This window comes from Danio aesculapii, chromosome 2 (genome assembly GCF_903798145.1).
Source record: "Danio aesculapii chromosome 2, fDanAes4.1, whole genome shotgun sequence".
Taxonomy (NCBI): domain Eukaryota; kingdom Metazoa; phylum Chordata; class Actinopteri; order Cypriniformes; family Danionidae; genus Danio; species Danio aesculapii.
The window spans coordinates 44780143-44805550 of NC_079436.1; the positions used below are offsets into that span (position 1 = coordinate 44780143).

General features: G+C 35.6%; 1 protein-coding gene across 1 annotated transcript; it reads right to left on the minus strand.

Annotated features, from left to right (window-relative positions):
* Nucleotides 1-2599: 2599 nt before the first annotated feature.
* map6d1 (MAP6 domain containing 1) lies at nt 2600-22961 on the minus strand. Its single transcript, XM_056467871.1, has 3 exons — nt 22226-22961; nt 16203-16413; nt 2600-3498 (listed from the first exon to the last, which is right to left on the minus strand). Exons 1-3 carry the CDS (start codon nt 22705-22707, stop codon nt 3427-3429), a joined length of 765 nt encoding a protein of 254 aa, XP_056323846.1. The 5' UTR covers nt 22708-22961; the 3' UTR covers nt 2600-3426.
* Nucleotides 22962-25408: the final 2447 nt, after the last annotated feature.

Below are 25408 nucleotides of genomic sequence, written 5' to 3' on the forward strand. Positions count from 1 at the left end.
TTTATTTATTTTTTTCCCAACTGCCAGAACAAATGAAATGCATGACACAGCAAAATAGTAACTGGAGGAGGATTTTGTGGAGGAGGTTGTGTGTAAGCAGATTTGTTTTGAGGAAGAAGGTGAAATGGATGCATACTTTCATGCCTTATTTCTCTTCATTTTCTGCTGGGTTTTTGTGCTCAAGGAGATAGTCTGTACACTAAGATTTTCTTTTTGTAGCACTAAACAAAGATATTGGCAAAATGCCATAAGTAGAAAGTCAGTCTGGCCTCAAGATTAATTCTATGCCTAACTCAAATTCTTAGAAAGGGAAAAATACATTTAGGGTAAATACATTTTTATTCCCTCATCCATCAGCATGACCCTTATGAATTTCAGACAGAGATTGCACAAACTTATCAACATGGCTACAATGTTTTCTTCAGTGCTGTTTTCTCACAACTCTCATTTTTTGTTGCAGAAGAACGTTGTTAGCTGCAGTTCACATAATAACCACCAGTGTCATAAGCAGTTTTGGATATTCATGCAGTCTGGAATCTGTGTGTTAAAAAAACAAAAAATATTGAGAAATTGTCTGTGTACTCACACTAGGCTATCCGAACTGTGCCCGGCTGTCTGGTTTGAGAAGTGTAAGTGTTCTGTTTCGCACCCCGGGGGCGGTTTGGTTGACCAGCTCTGGTCGGTTGGAAGAGGTGGTCTGCATCACAGTTCTGTTGGGCTTTGGTGGGGTACGCTTGTATTGTGAGTGCAAAGCGCGCCTGAGCATGAAACTGAAGACGCAACGTCACTTTTAAGGGACTATTTCATTTGGATTTATGAATCATTCATATGGATCCATATTAATAAATCAGTGCATGCGAACTGTCATAGTTTATTAAAGATGCAAACTCCTCGCTGCATGTCAGCTGCCACCTTCAGCAGACCTCGTAATACGTGCAGCACGATGACTTTTATTATAATTTATGAGTGTCAAAAGTGGTGGATCTGTTCAGCAAAAGATTTCACTGTGTGTCACTGCATTCTAAACGACTCAAAATAATACAAAACAACAACTAAAGCAATCACCACTGTACTGAGCGAGAGTGCTTCTCTTTCTAACATGAGCAGTCACATCATAGATGGTGTAAGCGGGATCAGGCTCTAAAGGTGAAAATCATAGACTGTAAAAGATATGGATGTAGTATCCGTGACATCACCCATAGGTTTCTGAACACTGCAAAAGAAACTACAAGTAGGCGTGGCCAACCGTCACCATTTTGTTCGCGCGTCATCGCACCGACACCAAACAAGGGCAATAAGGCGGAGCGTGAGCGGAGCTACAGACGCCTGCTAGCATAATGCTTTGACCTGGCTTAGACAGACTTTTCTTTAAGAGAAACGCTTAATACTTAATTACCTGTGACTCTTTTGTGTTCTGACCACTTGTGCTTGGTTGTACAATATATCAGTAAAGTGTTTAGGCTTTTAAAAACCCTGTTGTAATACATCGAGCCACTAAACATTGTTCTTATGACGTTTTTCTACAGGAGGAAAACACAAATTACATCCAAACACTTAAAATACAGTCTCTGTTAGTAAATGCAAGGCTACTTATGAAATCCAGGCATAAAACTGTATGACAACATTTCAGATGACTATTTTATAGCTTGCAGCTAATCAATCCATCAGATTATGGAGTGCCTTACAGGTCTAAAGACAATTAAAAATGATAAATGATCTTAAGTAAAACAAATATATTTATAGAGATGGTATATGAGTATATAATTTCTCTCACCTGGGAAATTGAGGCAACTTGAACAGTTTGTGAGCACAATTAAGTGCACAGAGCATGCTATAGTATCTGATAATTGCAGGAAATAATTCCAAAAGGCAATTGACTGTGTAAAGAAACATTAAACAAAACAAAAATACCATGGATATGCCGAGTTCAGCGGCTAATCAACCAGAATCAGCTGAGGTGATGAGACAGCGAGCAGCAAGACCTAGCTGTCACTAGAGTGACCACACCCTTAATTATGCAGATTTAATATAACTTAATAAAAACCAAATGGATGAGTTCACTCCCCTCACAGTTGTCATGAAGGTTAATCATAACTTTATGCACCAAAACCATCTTTTGTACCAGGCTGTAAACATGTTTTTATCAGCTGTAATAATGGCCAATTTATCATTGCAGTCAGAAATCACCTGGATTTCCTGGAACCAGCCCCCCAAGGCGAGTCGATAAATTGCAGTTTTAGTTACTTCCGTATTGGCTTCCTGAGGGAGAGCGGGAGGTTGCTGCTTGGTGAAAATGCAATGTTAGTGCAGGCCTTCGTGGGAGAGGGGAGGGAGGACAATCGCGCCCAGGCACAGTGTGAGTACACCTTGTCCAAATTAAGTACATGGCAAGGCATGTTACTGATCATAAATTAAGTTTCAATATATTTATGGTACTAAATTTACAAAATGTCATCATGGAAGATGGTCATGCAGTGTATTTTTGTCTGTTCCCAAAAGTATACTTGTGCAATGTCAAACTTTTTTTGCTCCAGGGTCACTTAAAGTGATAATAATAATACTTATTATTAGACCATGTACTCAATAATGTGGAAGCATATTTTAAGAATGTCATATTTATTTCAACATTTTGCCTTATTTTCCCCATTTATCTCTGAACCAGATTTACAAAAAAAACTTGAAGTGTCCCTAAATCCATGAAAGTGAAAGAATCTTAATGTGCTAAAGTCTTCACATGGGTTTCATAAAGGGCCAGAGGGGTCCGGAGGAAGCAAAGGGGTGATTATAAGCACCCGCATCCTCAGGCAGACATTAACAGATCCATAAAGGCAGACCAACATCACTATATACAAAACAATGTAATTAACTAGGCTTGCACAAAACACACACACACACACACACACACATCCAGACACTGAGTTACCATAATACATTATTTTGTTCAACATTTTTAAGTGCATATTCAGTCGATTCATAAAACTATTAGGAAACATGCATATTCATTCAGCAGGGATGGGGACGAGGCGAGCTCAGCACAATTTGAGGCTTAAACATTTTTTTTCCAGTCACACACACACACTTTTTCTTTCGCTCCTGAACTTGAAGTGTATTACAAACACATCCCTCTTGTTGACTTTTGAAGCATACATTCTCTTGCATAGATTTTACATTGTGTAAATTTCCAGCAAAAATCCTCCGGCTCTGTGATTTCCTCAGTGGAATGATTTATAGATGTTGCTTTTCACAAACTTCCGTCTCTTTTCATCTTGTTTTCCTCTGATTATCCTCCAGATTCTCAACATTCAGGTGTCTCTTTAGACATTCCATCGTTTTATTTTTTATTTTTTTGTAAATGTTTTTCTCTTGTAGTGAATTAAAGGCTGAATCCATTGTGAATGTGGCTCTTTATGTTTGGAGCTTTATGGATCATATGTTGAAGATCCTGGATTTGCTTTGAAAGACAGCAGATGGGTTTGGTGACAGCTTGGTCTTCTGCTCCTGTCATACATAAAACACAGAAATTACTGTTAAAAGAATCTTCCATGAAGAAAATACACATATAAAGATCTATTTATTACATTTTAACTAGTGCTGGGAAAAGATTAACCGCGATTAATAGCATCCAAAATAAGCTTTTGACATTGTGTGTGTGTGTGTGTGTGTTATGCATTTTTATAATGTATATGTGATACACACACACACAGAAATAAAACTATTTACTTTCGGGGTTTTTTTCACCTTTATTGTATAGGACAGTACAGAGTATTGATAGGAAAGTGTGGGGAGCAGAAGGAGAGGAAGGATCAGCATAGGACCGCGAGGCGGAATTGAACTCGGGTCGCCGTGAGCACCGGAGTGCATGTGTCGACACACTAACCACTACACCACTGGTGCCGACTTGATACATAGATATTTAAATTAATATATAATTAGTATCATATACAGTACTGTGCAAAAGTTTTGGTCCCCCAACAGTTGTGGTGTTTTAGCAAAGTTTTAATTACCTTCCAGATATAAGACTCTCTTTGCATTAAGATATAAACAGATAGAAAAGAAATATGTAGACAACATTGAGAAAAACAAAGCATTGTTTTCAGAATAAAATGACTCCTGTTAGCAAAAAAAACAGTATTTAGCATATGAGTCCATATGCCGTACCCAATCTCATCTTCTAAATTATGTGGGGTTTCTTTTGTTTTTGGTTTTTGCTCCCAACGCCCCCTCTCCCTGTCCTCTGCCTCTATAATACTATATTAAGGTCTGGACTCTGTGTAGGCCATTTCATGACTCTTTTTGTCTATAAATATCATGAATATCTATAAGTATCATATAATTTCATAATCAATATAATTATCTAATATCATTGCTGTTCAAGTGAAGAGCGACATATTATTTTACTATATTATAAATAAATATAAATAATTATACTAAAATGACTAATCTATCGGTGGCCAAAGATTTTTGCACTATACTGTATATATATTTTATATCTAACTATAAATAAAAATTTTCTCAAATATATGCATGCCTGTCTGCTTTTATATATACATAATAAATATGCAGGGCGGGACTGTGGCTCAGTGGTCAGCACTGTCACCTCACAGCAAGAAGGTCGCTGGTTCGAGTCCCAGCTAGACCAGTTTGCATTTCTGTGTGTTTGCATGTTCTCCCCGTGTTCGTGTGGGGTTCCTCCGGGTGCTCTGCTTTTCCCCACACTCCAAAGACAGGGGCTATAAAGTGAATTGAATAAACTAAATTGGCCCTAGAGTGCATGTGTTTATGCAAGAATGTATGGGTGTTTCCCAGTACTGGGTTGCCGCTGGAAGAGCATCCACTGTGTAAAACATGCTGGAATAGTTGGCGGTTTATTCTGCTGTGGCAACCCCTGATAAATATAAGGGACTAAGCCGAAGAAAAATGAATGAATAATAAATTTAGACAGTCCACACACTTAAATTACATCAAAACAAACTTTTATTTTGGATGTGATTTAATCACGATTAATGTTAGCACTAAATTTAACTGATTAAAAAATGTTTTGCTGATAAACGAGAGAAGCTTAGTCGTTTGAAACACACCGGCAATGTATAGGGATTCATCAAATGTGTATTATTCTAAATATGCGCAAATAAAACAAGATTATTTGATTCATAAACTTTCGTTGCTCTGAATGACATTTTAGTGGGTATCTAAAACATGAATATAGGCCGAGGCTGAATTTACACTTGCAATCATTCCAAGTCTCTTATTATATAATCTTCATCCACCCTGCCTCCATCTGTCTCTTGTCTTTTGTCTCAGATATCTAATCCTTACTGTAGTGGGAAAAGAAGCGCTTGCTATATGAGAAGCCAAGCAGTGGAGTTGAAATGAGATTTATTATCTACTGAATCATTCTCTCTCTCTCTCTCTCTCTCTCTCTCTCTCTCTCTCTCTCTCTCTCTCTCTCTCTCTCTCTCTCTCTCTCTCTCTCTCTCTCTCTCTCTCTCTCTCTCTCTCTCTCTCTCTCTCTCTCTCTCTCTTCGCATGCAATGTTGTCATATACATAAAAAATGCAGTGTTCAGTAATATTGAACATGGCCTCATCCTCTGTGTGTCAAGCGTCACAGATGCTGACCATTACAGAGACAGAGCGCTGACGTATGGGAAACTGTCTGCTTTACAACTTGAAAGCTTATATAAGATGTTTAGTTGTGATTTAAGGTCACATTATAACTTATGAAATCCTAGGATTTATTTGCCTCAACATCTGTACAGGTTTGATCTCTGCAACAGCAGTTTTTTTCTTAATCTTGCTCCTGTGTTTTAAATCTAACTCAACTGATCTGTTCATCTGCTCCTCAAATCAGTGAGACTCCAGAATTGAGCCTTATAATGGTACAAATAATAGCAAACAACATATGCTTTTGTGGTTTCAATTGGTTCATCTTGCAATTAGGGCTGCATGATATTGAAAAAATCTGACATTGCGATATTTTGCATTACTATATACAGTTCGGTCCATAAATATCTGGACATCAACACAATTCTAACATTTTAGACTCTATACACTAACCTAATGGATGTAAAATGAAATAAACAAGAGGTTCTTCAACTGTCGGCTTTAATTTTAGGGTATTTGCATCCAAATCAAGTGAACGGTGTAGGAATTACAACAGTTTGCATATGTGCATCCCACTTGTTAAGGGACCAAAAGTAATTGGACAGAATAATAATCATAAATCAAACTTTCACTTTTTAATACTTGGTTAAAAATCCTTTGCAGTCAATTACAGCCTGATGTCTGGAATGCATAGACATCACCAGACACTGGGTTTCATTCCTGGTGGTGCTCTGACAGGCCTCTACTGCAACTGTCTTTAGTCCCTGCTTGTTCTTGGGGCGTTTTTCCTTCAGTTTTGTCTTCAGCATGTTCAATCGGATTCAGGTCAGGTGATTGACTTGGCCATTGCATAACATTCCACTTCTTTCTCTTCAAAAACTCTTTGGTTGCGTTTGCAGTATGCTTTGGGTCATTCTCCATCTGCTCTGTGAAAAACCGTCCAATGAGTTCTGAAGCATTTGGCTTAATATGAGCTGAACATATTGCCGGAACCAATTTAGAATTCATCCTGCTGCTTTTGTCAGCAGTCACATCATCAATAAATACAAGAGAACCAGTTCCATTGACAGCCATACATGCCCACGCCATGTCACTACTACCACCATGCTTCACTGCTTAGGATCATGAGCAGTTCCGTTCCTTCCCCATACTCTTCTCTTCTCATCACTCTGGTACAAGTTGATCTTAATCTCATCTGTCCTTAAGATGTTGTTCCAGCGCTGTGAAGACTTTTTTAGAACTCTAATCTGGCCTTCCTGTTGTTGAGGCTCATCAATGGTATACATCTTGTGGTGAACCCTCTGTACACACATACACCTACCTCCTGGAGAGTGTTCTTGATCTGGCCAGCTGTTGTGAATGGTGTTTTCTTCACCAGGGAAAGAATTCTTTAGTCACCCACCACAGTTGTTTCTGTGGTCTTCCTGGTCTTTTGGTGTTGTTGAGCTCACTGGTGCGTTCTTTCTCTTTAAGAATGTTCCAAACAGTTGTTTTGGCCATGCCTAATGTTTTTGCTATCTCTCTGATGGGTTTTTGTTTTTTCAGCCTAATGATGCTTGACCGACAGTGACAGCTCTTTGAATCTCATCTTGAGAGTTGACAGTAACAGATTCCAAATGCAAATAGCACACTTGTAATAAACTCTGAACCTTTTATCTGCTCATTGTAATTGGGATAATGAGGGAATAACACACCTGGCCATGGAACAGCTTAGAAGCCAATTGTCCTATTACTTTTGGTCCCTTAACAAGTGAGAGGCACAAATCTAAACTGTTGTAATTTCTACACTGTTCACCTGATTTAGACGTAAATACCCTCAAATTAAAGCTGATAGTCTGCAGTTAAAGCACATCTAGTTTCATTTCAAATCGACTGTATTGGTGTATAGGGCCAAAAATGTTAGAATTGTGTCGATGTCCAAATATTTACGGACCTAACTGTATATATTGCGATATGAATATAATATCAACAATTGATTTGAATAGCTCTTTTTGGAAAGATTTCATTAATTTAGATCGACCGGAATGATCAAGACTTTTTCTATCCAGTGGATCTGCATAAATATATTACAAGCAGGAAAAAAATAAACAGTGCTTTATTGTTTTATAGATACTCTAACTGTTTTCATGTAAAGAAATTTAACAATCATAAGTAAAATATTACGGTAATCGAGTAAATAATAATATCTTTAACTTTTAATCTTTAATAAATAATCTAATCCTGCGATGTGACTTTTGCAGATACACACATTGCGATATCGATGCTGACACTATATATTGTTTAGCCCTACTTGCAATGAACCAATGGTCACTCATTGAAATAATCATTGGAAACACCCTGGAGTGGGGTTATTACAAGATTATGATTCAAATATATATTTGAAATTATAGAATTAAGAAGGATTTTCTGGCTTTATCTTTTAAAGTAACGTGTTGAAGAAGAGCAGACAGTCTTTCTGCTTTTTCAATTCAATTAGATGCATCATCTGAAGGGAGATGGTGAGGGCAGAGCGGGGTGAGTTAAACCCTTGGGACGTTCATAATAATGCCAGCTGGCTTAGTCACGCAAGTCTCCAGTGGACTACACTCTGTCCAGCACATTTAAATACACACACATATAAGCAGAAAATATAAGCATATATTAGCCTAACAAGTTTTAAGACTTGTCATGTGAGAGCACACACACGCACACGTCATGGACATGATTAGTTTAAATCATCTTGAGAGAAAAAAAGCATGTGTTTTGAGTGCATATGGTTCATGTTTGTACATTTGGTACACCACCCATCCCAAATATTTCCTAAAATTTATTATTTTTTTTTTCAGATATTGATCTATTTTTTGTATTTATTCAAAACAGCTTTGGAGATTTATGGCTGTTTCTTTTTTTATGTCTCAGTTTCACAGTGACGTTTTGGCCACCCAGGCTCATTCTGATTACATACCCCATATATGTTTCTGGAGAGCACCAAATACGCCCTAGGAGCTACGAATCAACCAGAGGTCGCTGTGTATGCTTTTTTAGATCCTGCTGTCGACTGACTGAATGGCTGACTGACTGACCTACCTACCCCCCAACCTCCTCCATCCCTAAACCCAACCAGTAGTATTTTCAAAAGCACTGATTGACAAGCGCCCTTGTGTCAAGCCTGATTTTTACCACATTTTCAGATCTTATCAAATTCTCACCCTGTTATTTACTTGTTTATTCATTCATTCATTTTCTTTTCGGCTTAGTCCCTTTATTAATCCGTGGTGGCCACAGCGGAATGAACCGCCAACTTATCCAGCACATGTTTTATGCTGCGGATGCCCTTCCAGCTGCAACCCATCTCTGAAAAAAATCAATACACACTCACTCACACATTACGGACAATTTAGCCCTCCCAATTCACCTATACCGCATGTCTTTGGACTGTGGAGGAAACTGGAGCACCCGGAGAAAACCCACGGTAACGCAGGGAGAACATGCAAACTTCACACAGAAACGCCAACTGACCCAGCCGAGGCTCAAACCAGGGACCTTCTTGCTGTGAGGCGACAGCACTACCTACTGCGCCACTGCATCACCTTACTTGTTTATTTTTTGGCTTTTGTTTTTGTCTTTCTGGAACCGTTCCTTACTGGGCACGAACTCAGTCATCACAGTCAACTCCTCTCCTTGTCTCAAATCCTCCAACGTATGCAGCAAGCCACTGGACAAAATGGTAACAGCGGTAAAGCCATCCACACGGAGGTAATTGGTCAGTTGGTATGCACGAAAAGGAACAGCGGCATACCGCCCTATAGCATTCATTTTAAAGACGAAATGCAGCCATAAGTACTTCTGGCTACATAAATCACGTTCTTCAGAAATGTATATAGGGCTACATTTTCAGAATGTATGTTGTTCTATGTTGAGTTTTGGAAAACATGTAGTTCATAAGTGATTTCATATGGGTTTCAATGGTTCATGTCAAAAATGAGGATTTATAGTTAATAATGCTTAGTTTATTGCATAGTTTGTTTAGCTTCAGAAAACCTCAGTTTATAGTCACTGGCTATGATTAATAATTTTGTTTTACTTGTATATTAGTGCTGCACAATATATCATTTCAGCATCGGTATCACAATGTGCACATTCGCAATAGTCACATCGCAAAATATGCAATGTTGAGTCTGAATTAGAGCTGACCAGAAGCTACAGAATTGTATTTAATTACTGTATTTTTTCCATTTATTAAAATCGATTTTCTTAATTAGAATTTTGTCTTGTTTCTAGTCCAAATATCTAAATTTCAAAGCGAAAACAAGATTTTTTTTTCGTGCCCCACTGGCAAATAATTTTACTTGTTTTAAGGAAAAACTCTTAATTTCGAAAGCAAAGTAAGAAAAGCTTGTTTTTGTATTGTGACACATACAGTTTCTGTACCTGAATATTGTTAGACTCTCCAGAAAAGAGTCGAATAGTGCTATTCAAACTATTTCATGAATCTGGATTCATATCGCAATATTTATCGCAGGAAAATAAAATATCACTACATCACATTTTTTCAATATTGTGAAGCCATAGTGTATTAGTGTATTTGGTTTTTTTTTGTGTGTTTTTTTTTTTTTGCCGGTAGCTATAGACTTGCATTTCATGAATGACCAAGACCACTTTTTCAGTTGTCAAAATTTTGTACATATTACAAACATTTCATAATTTCTGTCCATATTCTTATATCAATAGATCTATTAGGATTATCACTTTCTGCATCAATGCACCATTTCAGTGCAATATATGGTTACACTTTATTTATTTTTATATTTAATTATTTTTTCATTTTTCAAACTATTTAAAAAATATCTATATATATTTATATATATATATTCATATTTTATTTCCAATTAATCAGAATAAAAACACTTTCAAGTGACAACATTAAAACAAAAACACACAATAGAAGTATCAAGGTCACCGGATACAATCTTATTTACATTCATTCATTTATTTTTGTTCAGCTTAGTCCTTGTTTATCAGGGGTCATCACAGAGGAATGAACTGCCAACTATTTCAGAATATGTTTTATGCAACGGATGCCCTTCCAACCCAGTACTGGGAAACCCATTTACGCTCTCATTCAATCACACACACACACACACACACACACACACACACACAGACACACACACACACACACACACACACACCCACACACACACACACACTATGGCCAATTTTGTTTACTTAATTCACCTACACGAGGAAACCCACGTGAGCACAGGGAGAAAATGCAAACGTCACACAGAAATGCCAACTGGCTCGGCCAGAACTCGAACCAGTGACCTTCTATCTGTGAGGCCACAGCACTAACCACTGAGCCACCATGCCACCATCTTATTTACATTCATAAATATTTACGTTTGATCAGATCCTGTCATACAAAGTTCTGTTAAGGGTTATATATCAAAAATCTATTACACTTTATTTTAAGTTACAATTCTCTCTACTAATAAACTATTAAGTCTTTTAGCTCAATAAATGTTCTGCTTATTAATACTTATTAAAGTATAGTTTGGTGTATATATGAGGTAGGATTAGGGATGTAGAATAAGATCATTAAGAATATTTACTTATAAACAGCCACTAGTTAATAGTGAGAATTAAGACTTAGTTCTTGCAGTGGCGCAGTAAGTAGTTCTGTCGCCTCACAGCAAGAAGGTCGCCGGTTCGAGCCTCGTCTGGGTCGGTTGTCGTTTCTGTGTGGAGTTTGCATGTTCTCCCTGCATTCGCATGGGATTCCTCCGGGTGCTCCGGTTTCCTCCCACAGTCCAAAGACGTGGTACAGGTGAATTGGGTAGGCTAAATTGTCCGTAGTGCATGAGTGTGGGTGAGTGTGTATGGATGTTTCCCAGAGATGGGTTGCGGCTGGAAGGGCATCCGCTGCATAAAACATGTGCTGGATAAGTTGCCGGTTCATTCCGCTGTGGCGACCCCAATTAATAAAGTGACTAAGCCGAAAAGAAAAGGAATGAATGAGTACTTACAGTACTCTGTATCTTCATAAAGAGATATCAGACCTGTACAGCAAACATCAGACTAGTGTATCTGTCTGACAGCTTGACAGATGGAGCAGAGTAAAGGTTGCAGAGACGAAAGTAACAACTCAATAACAGAGCCATTTAAACCCGACACCACCAGCACAAATGCTTCATCTGATACTCATTCACAGCCGATCCGCCTCAGACTCCTGCCATTGTGTGTTTAAGCCCTCAGTTTCTCTCCTCGCTGCTCTGATAGCAGCAATCAGTTCATTTAACCATTGATAAACCATTAACCATTCGTTTACATGTCATTTAGCAGATGCTTTTTTTTCCCAAAGTGACTTCCAAATGCGGAGGCATTCAGCAATTCAACAAGAAGAGGCAATACACACAAGAAGTGCTAAATATACAAAGGAACTGTTTGTACTCAGACAATTAAGTGCTGGAGTTAGGAGGGGGGAGTCTTTTTTGTCTTTTTTACAGAGAAGATTGTTTCTACAGGTGGTTTGTCAAGCCTACTTCCCTGTGTGAAGCACACTTCATGAAAGCACAATGTTTCAATAATTCTTCCTTAGTAGCAAACTTAAATGCAAAAACACTGAAACTCAATAACAGGCGAAATAATTCTTTCAGACTAGCAGAAATTAATCCAAGCAAACAAATACATGCATAATATAAAATAACACTCATGAGATATACTGAATGTTTCACTGAATGCTGAGATTGCTTCAACTCAACAACTAAATTGATATGCTTATGACACACATTTCCAGACATTTGAATTATAAATGTTCATTTGATAGCACTTTAGTGTAAGCACCATTTCTCATTTTTAACTAGTGGCTTATTACCTGCTTATCATTAAGATATTGGCTACTTAATAGTAGTACTTCTAAAGTACATATTCTACATTATCTGTAATCTAAACCTAAATCTTAAGTGTTAATAAGTTTATTGAGGCAAACGTCATAGTTAATGGTTAATAATAGCAATAATTGTACTTTAAAATAAAGTATGATCATTATTTTACCTTAATGTATGGAAATGGAACTAAGAATTAAGAATGCTCTATTGACTATAGCAGTACAAATGTAACAATTACTTTGAAAACGTTTATTGATTTAAATTTAACATGGACTGGGTGAGTAAAGAGAGCATTAGCACAGTTATTGTAACAATCATTTTTGTTTTTAATAAAGTCACTACATTTCTTTACTGTGGTAACCTTCAGACATTTATTTTCCTTCGACTTAGTCTTTTTATTCATCAGGGGTTGCCACAGTGTAATGAACCACCAACTTATCCAGCAAATGTTTTACGCAGCAGATGCCCTTCCAACTGCAACCCAGTACTGGGAAACACTCCTACATACACACATACACTACGGCCAATTTAAATAATTTGTATATTAATAATTCACTTATAATGCATGTCTTTGGACTGTGGAAGATATCAGTGCACCCGGAGGAAACCCACGTAAACACGGGGAGAACATGCAAACTCCACACAGAAATGACAACTGACCCAGCCAGGACTCAAACCAGCGACCTTCTTGCTGTGAGGCGACAGTGCTAACCACTGAGCCACAGTGTCGCCCCTCTGTGGTAACCTCAAAACCTTAATTAAAACTCTTCTAAATCTCCAAAATAAGTAAAGATTTAGTCTACCTCCATCTTAAAACATTAAAGAATGAACGATACTCCCCACTTATTGCAATCCCACACAAAGCATTCAGGCAACTAACCAGTCGCTACACAGTTAGTTATGCCCCCCCAAAAAGTTATGCCCCCCCAAAAAAAAATTCATGTTGTCCCAACTCAAAATAATTAAGCTAACTTGATTTGCCTCCAAAGTTTATTTTGATACAACATTATAATACAAAAAAACTATATTGTCAAGAATACTGTTGTTTCAGTTTGAACAAGCAACACATTTTTGTGAGCAATCAGGATTAAATGTGCACTAATTATAAATACTACTCTGTAAAACCCAAAAGGTTAAGGTAACTTAAACCATTTGAGGAAACCGATTGCAACAAACCATTTAAGTTCAAAAACTAATCCTAATGAGTAACGTTAACTTAATCCATTTGAGTAAACGAAGCAATTTGAGCACAGTGAAACACAATAAATGAAGAGAACTCAAACCAGCTGAGTACTGTAAAACCCAATAAGTTAAGGCAACTCAAACTGTTTAAAGAAACCGATTGCCACAAACCATTTGAGTTTAAAAAAACGAATCTATGTGAGTACTGTGAACTTACTCCATTTAAGTAATGATGTATTTAATTAACTCATTACCTTCAACACTGAGTTCAAAACTCTTTTGAAATGAGTAGAATCAACTTTCAGTCAATTATGAGTTAACTACAGTCATTTAATTTGATAAAGTTGACTGTTGGGTTTTTCAGGGTACACACTCTTTCATCTCTCTGACACTTTAACCGACACCTGGACCAGTCTTTGCACCAGACACATTCCTACAATAACTAAAAACAAACAAACAAAAAAAAAACATTGTGAGCCACCCCCCCTCCCCCCCTCTCTTATTTTAGCATTTAATTCTCTAAACACAAACAGTTCCTTTGTATATTTAACACTTCTTGTATATATATTGCCTTTTCTTGTTGAATTGCTGAATGCCTCCTCAATTGTAAGCCGCTTTGGACAAAAGCCTCAGCTAAATGTAAATGTAATTAGAGCACACTTCATTGACTGATGTGCATTAGCAGTTTCAGTTAGTTCTGGTTATTATTGACAGGACGGGCACAGACTAGATTGACATAACAGGGAACAGGAGCTGGTCACTGATTATATAACTCTAATAAATCAGTGTTAGCCCATGCACACTTTTACCAGATCAGCCCTGAAGACTGACACCCAAGACTCTCATTTGTCCCAAAAAGGCATCAGTGTTAAATATCCAGTGTAATGTGATTGCATACTAGGCTTGATTTAACAGATTAAGCTAAAAGGTTTCACAAATCAGTGTGCTTACCTCATATCATTTAAAGTCGCCTTCAGATTAGTTTAACACTGAAAGTTATTTTGACTAAAGTCTTACAAAACTGACAATGATAATAGTTTACAGTAATTATGAACTATGTATATTACATTGGTTTTATATATATATATATATATATATATATATATATATATATATATATATATATATATATATATATATATATATATATATATATACATATATATACATATATATGTAAAATTACATTTACGTGTATGTATGTGTATATATATATATAAAATTTACCTTTGAAAACAAATTCACTTTAAAAGAAAATATACAGCTTAAATATAGCACATTAATAAATCATAGAAATTTTACGTTTTTGTTAAAACCACCCTCTATTTTGCCCCATAATTTCTGTTTTATTATCATTTTAAAAGCATTACCATTACTCTATTGAATTTCATAAGCTATATTTAACTTTATAACGCATATATATATATATATATATATATATATATATATATACACATATACACACACACAAGTTTCTTGGTGACTTCTAGTTGATCATTTGGTATCAGAAGTGGCTTATATGAAAGGTAAAGGCCTCTAGATTACGCTTATTTTACCAAAATAAAATATAATCATGCCTTGATTTTTAATGATTTAATTAGGACAGTAAGGTCTGACTTACTTAGACAAAAGTCTTGTCACCTAACAGAAATAATGTACAGTATAGAATATAAAGTCATGGTGCAGTGGAAAAAGCATTAATATAGTGTTTGACTCCCATGAGCTTGGAGGACTGTATCCATACATCTCTGCAATGACTCAAATAACTTATGAATAAAATCATCTGGAATGGCAAAGAAAGCGTTCTTGCAGTTCATCAAGATTCTTTGGATTCATCTTTAATGCCTCCTCCTTCATCTTACCCCAGACATAATGTTTATGTCTGGTGACTGGGCTGGCCAATCCTGGAGCACTTTGACCTTCTTTGCTTTTAAGAACGTTGATGTGGAGGCTGAAGTATGAGAAGGAGCGCTATCCTGCTGACGAATTTGCCCTCTCCTGTAGTTTGTAATGTATTATGCAGCACAAATGTCTTGATATAGCTCAGGCTGTTGATGTTGCAATTGACTCTGCAGATCTCTCGCACACCTCCGTACTGAATGTAACCCAAAACCCTGATTTTTCCTTCACCAAACTTCACTGATTACTGTGAGAGACTTGGGTCCATGCGGGTTCCTTCTGCAGTATTTGTGATGATTGGGATGCAGTTCAACAGATGCTTCATCTGAAAAATCTACCCTCTGCCACTTTTCTAAATGATCAACTAGAAGTCAAGTTATTATTTGTTGCTCTTACAACCAAGATCAACGACAAGACTTTTGTCAGGTAGCGTACATATATATATTTATAAATAGGTGACAATTATTTTAAGATAACCATATCATTTATTTATTTATAATAATATTATATAACCCTAATATAATAAATGAATGTATTTATTTATTTTACTGTCTAAATCAATGTGATCTCACGATTTTATCAGAATCACCAGTTGACTGTTATTCTGCTGATCATAGATTTTGACGTTGTTGATGTTTCCTCAGACTGACCTCTGGCTTGCCACTGATGTCTGTCCTCTGTCTGTCAGTATGTGTGCTGCTGGTGTCCGGCAGACCGTCCGTCTGTCTGTGTGTGTCTGTGCTGAAGGCTGCCTGATAGCTGGTCTCCGGCGGTGGCTCGGCACCTCCTGTGCCCAGGAAAGTGGGCCGTTTGTGGGCAGGCTTTGACGGTCGTGCTCCAGACCACGGCTGGTACTCCTGTCTGAATCCAGAGACAGAGAGATAAAGTACATCAGACTGAGAAACAGACAGACAGAGCCCCGAGGAGCTGCAGATAAGAGCAGCAGATGTCCGACTGAGTTACAAGCAACAGGTGACCATCACTAACACTTTACTTGTGTATGAGAAATGATTCTCCACTACCTGTAGCTGTACATTACATTCAAACATCCATACTGTGCAAAAGTCTTAAGTCTTACTATTTTAAAAGTCGATTATTTCTATATTTTTCTGTAGCATGTCAGTTTGACATATTCATTTATATTTCCTAACATTATTTTTGTCATGAATTGTAATTATACAGTGAGATTTATTTATTTATTTATTTATTTATTTATTTATTTATTTATTTATTTATTTATCTATCTGATCTGATTATCATTCATGTCTGGAATGACATGAAGAAACAGAACAAACTTAGACAAACTAAATCCAGAAGATCTGTGGCAACATCTCTAAGATGCTTTAAAAAACCAATCTGCAAAGCTACAGTACTGGTCAAAGTTTGAGGCACTTGTGTAAAAATGCTGTAAAAAGCGATGCCTGTAACAGATGTAAGCAGTCACCGGCCGACTACATTCACATGTTTTGGTCATGTTCAAAATTAACAAACTATTGGTCTAATATTTTTTAATATCTTTCTCAAGCTCTTAATACGATCATCACTCCTGACCCTCTGACTGCCCTTTTTTGGTTATCTTCCAACCTCAACTACACAAACATCAACACGCTGCGTCATTGCCTTTACCACCTTGCTCGCCAGGCGCGCAATTCTCCTCAAAAGGAAACATGTGTCCCCTCCATCATCAGAACACTGGATTAAAGAACATTCTACATTGCAAATATATTGAGAAACTGAGACATTGTTTTAAAGGATCACTGAACTCCTTTAACAAAACATGGAGTCCCAAACTGTCTGTTATTCAGAACCTTAACATTTCAGGACCTGCTGACTAGAATTTTAATAGGGAGAAAGAGAGACTTTTAGTATTTACATTTTCTTCTCCTATATTTTCCCATATATTTATTATATCTTTTTATTAATTAATTAATTTATTTATTTATTTATTAATTAAATTATTATTATTATTTCAGTTGGTTTATTATTTATTTATAGATGTCTTGATTCATCTTTGCGTACTTATTGAAGGCCTCAGAAAATAGGGAGGGCTGGGAGATGGGAGGGATGGTGCATAGAAGGGGGTAGAAAAGTGTAAGTTTGATTTAAGAGTTCTACAGTTTTCTATAGGACTTCTATTTTTCATATACATTTATAAGTTTGTATATTATCTGGGAAAATTGCAATAAAATTATTGAAAAAAAAAAATAAATGCTGTAAAATGGGGATGCTTTTGAAAATAATGCATAAATGCATATTATTTATCTATTAACTAAATCAAATCATCATTTGATATGACCAGACTTTGCATTTAAAACACTTGCTCATAGTTACTCTTTCAGGTTTCAGGTAGCTTTGCCTATAAATAACCGACTTTAAAGCTGTAATCACACATACACATAAGAAAACATATATCTTGTCAAAACAAACTTTTATTTGGTGCATGATCCATCGTGATTATTACTTATTATATATATATATATATATATATATATATATATATATATATATATATATATATATATATATATATATATATATATATATATATACAGTGGGTACAGAAAGTATTCAGACTATTAAATGTTTCACTTTTTGCTATATTGCAGCCATTTGCTAATATCACTTAAGTTCATTTTTTCCTCATTAATGTACACAGAGCACCCCATATTGACATAAAAACACAGAATTGTTGATATTTTTGCAGATTTATTACAAAAGGAAAACCTGAAATATCACATGGTCTTCAGTATCTAGACCCTTTGCTGTGACACTATATTTAACTCAGGTGCTGTGCATTTCTTCTAATAATCCTTGAGATGGTTCTACGCCTTCATTTGAGTCCAGCTGTGTTTGATTATACTGACTGGGCTTGATTAGGAAAGCCGCACACCTGTCTATTCAGCTCACAATGCATGTCAGAGCAAATGAAAATCATGAGGTCTGCCTGAAGAGCTCAGAGACAGAATTGTGACCAAGGCACAGATCTGGCCAAGGTTCCAAAAATTAAATCTGCTGCAATTAAGGTTCCTAAGAGCACAGTGGCCTCCATAATCCATATATAGAAGATGTTTGGAATGACCAAAACCCGTCCTAGAGCTAAACTGAGCTATCGGAGGAGAAGAGCCTTGGTGAGAGAGGATAAAGAAAAACCCAAAGCTCCAGAGATGCAGTTGAGAGATGGGAGAAAGTTGTAGAAAGTCAACCATCACTGCAGCCCTCCACCAGTCGGGGCTTTGTGGTAGAGTGGCAGAGTTACAACACATGAAAGCCAGCATGGAGTTTGCTAAAACACCTGAAGGCCTCCAAAATGGTAAGAAATAAGATTCTCTGATATATTTTACAAATAAATGTTTTCTCAAATATATAAATGCATGTGTAAATTCATAGATACATAATAAATATACACAGCACACACACACTGTAAAAGGTTTACGGTAAAAATTACAGTAATTTACTAGAAATTTACTTATTTTTTAGGTTTATTTTTTTCCCCAATTTCAGTTTACCAGAGAGAGAATTTTCAACACATTTCTAAACATAAAAGTTTTAATAACTCATCTCCAATAACTGATTTATTTTATCTTTGCCATGATGACAGTAAATAATATTTGACTAGATATTTTATACAGCTTAATGTGTCATTTAAAGGCTTAACTAGGTTAAGTAGGTTAATTAGGCAAGTTATTGTATAACAATGGTTTGTTCTGCTGACAATCGAAAAAATATATAGCTTAAAGGGGCTAATAATATTGACCTTAAAACGGTTAATACATTAAAAACTGCTTTTATTGTAGCCGAAATAAAAACTTTGAAACTTTCTCCAGAAGAAAAAATATTATCAGACATACTGTGAAAATTTCTATCTCTGTTAAACATCATTTGTTAATACTTAAAAAAGAAAAAAATTCAAAGGGGGTCAGTAATTCTGACTTAAACTGTTTATTGTACGAACAAAATGAAAAGTTATTTCATCATTCAAATCATTTAACAGTATGCAAAAACGTTTATTTCATGGTGTAGCTAATTTCATTGTTTACAGTAAACCTTTTTTTAAATAATTTATATGAGCGCAGTATTACACACCATTACAGGGATGCAGACATAAGCATGAATAACAGCATTGTGAGAAAGTTGCAGTCTAAAAAGTACAATCTTTACATTTCGCATTTCATGTAGTGTTATGTTACATTGGGTCTGTAATCGTTTGTTTTTGAAAATGGTTTTATATTTCTACATTCTTAATCAGACATTTGTTTTCACGTTCTGAATAAAGAGAGAAATATGATCATCTATAAAGAGCAGATTAAAAGTTTGAGGATTAAAACTTAAAATATAAAGCAATAGTCATTTACATGGTGTTAATGTAAACTATTAATTGATTGAATTTACAGAAATGGTGCTCCATCATGATTAGAATATGAGATGAATTATGAGATTTTTGTCATTTCGCCATGCCTTAATTAGGTTCATTCTGTTCTCGTCAGATATCTCTCTGTTTTTGTCATTATTTTAGTGTCGTTGTGTTCTTTCATAAGGTGTCAGATGAAATATGCATGACAGTGACTACACTGTCTGAACATCACTGCAATGCACAAGCTATTACAAGCCCATCACCCCATTACAGCACTCTGTTAACCAACAGCAGAAAACACTCATCACACAGTCAGCAGCCGGAAGACACAACATGTAGGAGAGTTTGTTCATAAACACACGGACATAAAGCAGTAATATCAATAATTGTTAGATTAGATGATATTATATGTTAACATGGTAGTCTAGATGTTACATAAGTAGTTTGTTCATAAATGCATAAAGCAATAATCAGGGTTCATACGGTCATGGAAAACCTGGAAAAGTCATTGAATTTTGACATGCCATTTTCCAGGCCTGGAAAAGTTTTGGAAATACAGAAAAACCCACAAAGTTTTGGAAAAGTCATGGAAATTAGTTTAACAAATATCTGTAAACTTGAATATAGGATAGTTGTCTTTACTACTTTTCTGTCTTTGGCCAAAAACATGGTCTCACATGCTGTCTAAGCATTAATTTTCCTTCGGCTTAGTCTCAATTTCAGAGGTGGCACAGCGGGAAAGAACCGCAATGTGTAAGGATTATCTAAATAAATTTTACATACAATAGATATAAAAAATCAATTCAAACTAAATAGATTGTGGTGTTTTATGATATGCTATAATACATTTAAACGTGCATTGTTTTTCATTATTATTTACCATGTGTGTATATAGACATTACATTAATCATTAGGTCATGAAAATTTACTTGAATGTCCTGGAAAAGTCATGGAATTTAACATTATTATATGTTAACATGGTAGTCTGGATGTTGCATAAATAGTTTGTTCATAAATACATGTAAATAAAGCAATAATATCAGTAATAATAAGTCATTTAATATTTTAATGTGAACATTGTAGCCTAGATGTTGCATAAATATGCAGTGCTCAGCATAAAGGAGTGCACCTTCTTTTGAAAATGAATATTTTTATCTATTTCTCAGTGAATATAGCAAATATATTTTGGTGCATTTAAACAAAACCGTTTTATTAAATGGTTATATTCATTAAATAGAGAGTTTGGTCACCTAACATCTTTAGGAATAGAAAGATGATACTTTTAATTTGAAATGACGTATTGTAAAAAAAAAAATTGACAAACTACAAAATTTCAACAAAATTAATATCTCATGTTTCTCTCTTTTTTTTTTCTTCCTGTTTATTAATTTTATTTCATATTTTTCCCCAACATGTTAATTTGGATGTACAATTTTTTGCACTGTTATATGTTTTCAATAAAACAAATTAAAAAATGGATCATATTAATATTAATTTTTAACCTGTAATTTTTTTTTTACTCACTAAAACTGTAAACTATTGATGATATGCATCCTTATTATTGTCATTTTAATGTTTTACTCATAATTAAGATGAACTAAAATAATACAAATCATAAATAGATCATTTATTTATTTAGAAATTCACCTATATAGAATTGTATATAATTTTCCATCTATTTGTGTTCACAGTAAAATGTTTTTGGATATGGTTATTATTTAAAGTATTCATATTTTTAAGTTTGTAATATATTTTACTCTCATGTAAACTAAATTAAGATGGAAATAGATTGCAGATTAAGAAATAGATCCATATATTATTTTTGTTTACTCAATAAATATGCTTAAAAAATAAGGGGAAAGAATATGTAGATTACAGAAATTTGAAGGATTAATTTATATATATTTTTCTTTTTTGTAATACAGTTTACACCCCAAATATTTCTTTTTCTATTGTTTTCTATTTTTAGATGGTATTTTGGAGTTTGTAACATGATTTAGCTCCCTAAGTGAGCCACGTTAAAATCTAATCAAATTTATATTTTACAAATATTTGAAAAATTCATCCTTATATTAATTTGTAGATGATTAATTGTACCGTAAATAATTAAATAACGAAAATAACACACACACACACACACACACACACACACACACACATACATACACAAACTACATAATTTAATAAACAGGCTAATGTAACTTTTGCTGGTTCTCAGTCTGGTTCTATATATAGATTTACTCGTGATGATGGGGATACTGATAAGTGAGTACAGAAGTGTGTTGCAGTGCTGAAGAACAGCTCCAGCATCAGCAGCGGTACCTGTATGAGCTGATCTGATCTCCGGCTCTCGGTCTGCCGCTGCGCTCCTGTCTGTCCGCCCGCGCCTGACTCGTGCCGTTAGAGTAACCGTTCACCGGGCTGTCCGTCACACTGCCACCTTTCCCTCCGTTACTAATCCAGGGAAAGTTATCCTTCTTCGGGATGGGCCAGGGTTTGTAATCCTGTTTATACTGGGTGACGCTGGGGAAAGGCACACCTGGGGGTTGGTAGTCCTCGCGGGGTTTGTAACTGGGTTCCGTCCGTCCACGGTGCGACCGCCTGACTCCAGCGGCGTGATCCGGCGCGGCGAACTCCACGCTCGGCGCCTGTTCCGTGGAGACGAGTTTGGTGACGGACCGGACCTCCTGTTCCGCGATGTCCGAGTAGTTCTGGATGGTTAACGGAACCGACAAATCCGATTTATCAAACTGGTTCCAGAACCGAGCTAAGCAGCAGACTCTGCTGATGCACGGCCAAGCCATCGCCAAGAAACAAAACAAAGCAAACGAAAAAAAGCAAAATAAAAAGAAAGAAAAGACTGTAAAAACGCGATGAAGTGCTGGGTTACATGAAGGAATGCGAACGCGCGTCCGTTCCTCGAGAACTGCGCGAGACCGCTGGGTGTCGGGACGCTGTCATTGCACATTCATCTCACGTGATTTGCTCTTGATGCAGAAAAAAATAATCCATAAAGATTCGAGTTGGTGACCCGTGCGCACCCCACGGCTGACTGAGCTAAAGTTAATGCGCTAAAAATCCTCTTTTAATCAAATAGCGCGCTTCCCCACACAGCAGTGCTGGGCATCACATGCGCGCGCAGCTGACGCGGAGTGAAAGTGATGGCCAAAATGCAGTCTAACCCATCTATCTACAATCGATCAAATTTACTATACTGAGAAAATTCTGTTTTTTTGAAGTTGACTGTAAACGTGTCGACTCAAAAAAGTCCCCATGGCAAATATGACGTTGAATTGTCATGTGCAGTAGTAGGTCAAAAAAGCTTTCTAAAGCCAATAGTAGACGCGTGAGCTGATGCTGGAGTCTGGGGTATTTCTAATTTTAACACATCATTTGTCATACTACAGGACTGTTGGCAAAATGGCGATTGAAGTGAGACCCTATGGCTATAGGCATATAGAAACCATATACGTAATACGTAATATATATGTAATATGAAATACACAAGTTAAACTTTTCAAATCAGAGAAGTTTGTCCATAATTATTTATGTAGTGTTTGTCTTTTTATTACATTACATTATTTACATTAATGTTTGAGATTCATTCATATTATTATTATTATTATTATTATATTTTTATTATTAAAATTAATTTTAATATAATAAATATATACAGTGCTCAGCATAACTGAGTTCACCCCATTTTAAAAAATGAATATTCATTTCTCAGTAAATATAGGCGATTGTATTTTGATGAATTTAAACAAAACAGATTTATTAAACAGATACGTGTATTAAAATAATATTTTAGTCACCAAACATATTTAGGAATTGAAAGATAAAACAAATAAATTCAAGCTAAATGATGCAAAAATAAATTACAACCTACAAAATTTCAACAATTTTTCAATTATTTTGCTTCTCGATTTTCCCTCTTTTTAAATTTTGTATTTGAGATTTTTCTATGACATATACATTTGTCTGTACTAGTTGTTGGACTGTTATCGTAAGTTATTTTGTTAGATAAGCTCCAGATTTGGCTTCAGTACTGACTAATCTAATGTTTATGCAAAAATATAATGTATAGCTTCCTATTAAAATATGAATCTAAAAGATAGATTTGTGGGGGGTGTACTTGTGTATTTACAGTGCTCAGCATATACAAGTTAAACTTTTCAAATCAGAAAGGTCCATAATTATTTATGTAGTCTTTTTAAAGTTTAACTAAATTAAGACATTAATGTTTGAGATAATCATTCCTATTATTATTATTTTTATTATTATTATTATTATAAATATATAAATGAAAAGTGGTATTAAAATGAATAAATTCTTATTATTGCTGTTCAATATTGTTACACACACACACACACACACACGCACACACACACAAACACACACCGTTTATTTACATTAAAAGCAAATTAGGTGCTTACACTTTCAAATGGCATGTCAAAATATGAACTGTTTTAAGTGTCAAAATGGGTGTAATGTTTATTCATCATTCAGCAATTAACATAAAAATGAAACAATATTTATTCTGACCTGTACTTTAATATATATATATATATATATATATTAAATATTGTTACACCAAATTTCATTTTAAAAGGTGTGTATTCTATAATTCATTGTAAAATGTACGGCAGTCATTATTAATTTTCATTTTAATCAGGACACCTTTTAATCAACACAGAAAAAAGCTGTATAACACTTTTATTTTAATGCTTGAAAACCATGTATCCCTCACTTGTATATACTTTTACCAGTGGTCTCAGACTTGGAGCTCACACAATCATGTGACATCACCATTTGGTGCAGCAACAGTATACTTTTTAGTAAGGACGATTAAGACGCTCACATATTTTGACAGCCAGCTTGCAGTTTGAGTCAATTTCTGCAAACCAAAAATGACAGATTGATCCACCAACAGCTGCTGTTTTCAGACTAGCATCCTTCATCCGTCATAACAGACACCTAAAGTCTGATTTAATGGCATATGCCAGGAAGCAGCTGAGCATGTCTGCTGTATAGTTTGGCTTGATATTTCAGCAATAATGTTTATGGCTGTGTTTTTCCACCCGATAAGCACAAGCCCCATTAACAGGTCAATTAAGCAGGCACCTGTTTTCTCATCACTGCAGGTACATTTCTCCCTCTGTGGTCGGGTTTACAGCATGGTCGAAGTTTTTTTAGTTTAAAATATTTAGGATTTCAGTTTTTACTCAATTGTTGGTGTTGATTTTGAAAAGATATGTTCTCTGCACTTAAAATAACGTTTGCTGCTCGTTTCATATTTAAAATGAGTTGAAACAACACAATTCTTAAGGTTTTTTTGGGGGACAACTTCATTGTTTTATGTTCAATCGACTTAAATTTGTAACTTAATCAATTTGTGTTGGGACAACATGAAGGAATTGTGTGAAACCCAGCATTTTTTGCAGTGTGTTTGCTGTAACGGTGATCTGTCGTCTCCATTATTGGTCAGGACTAATATACCAGCAT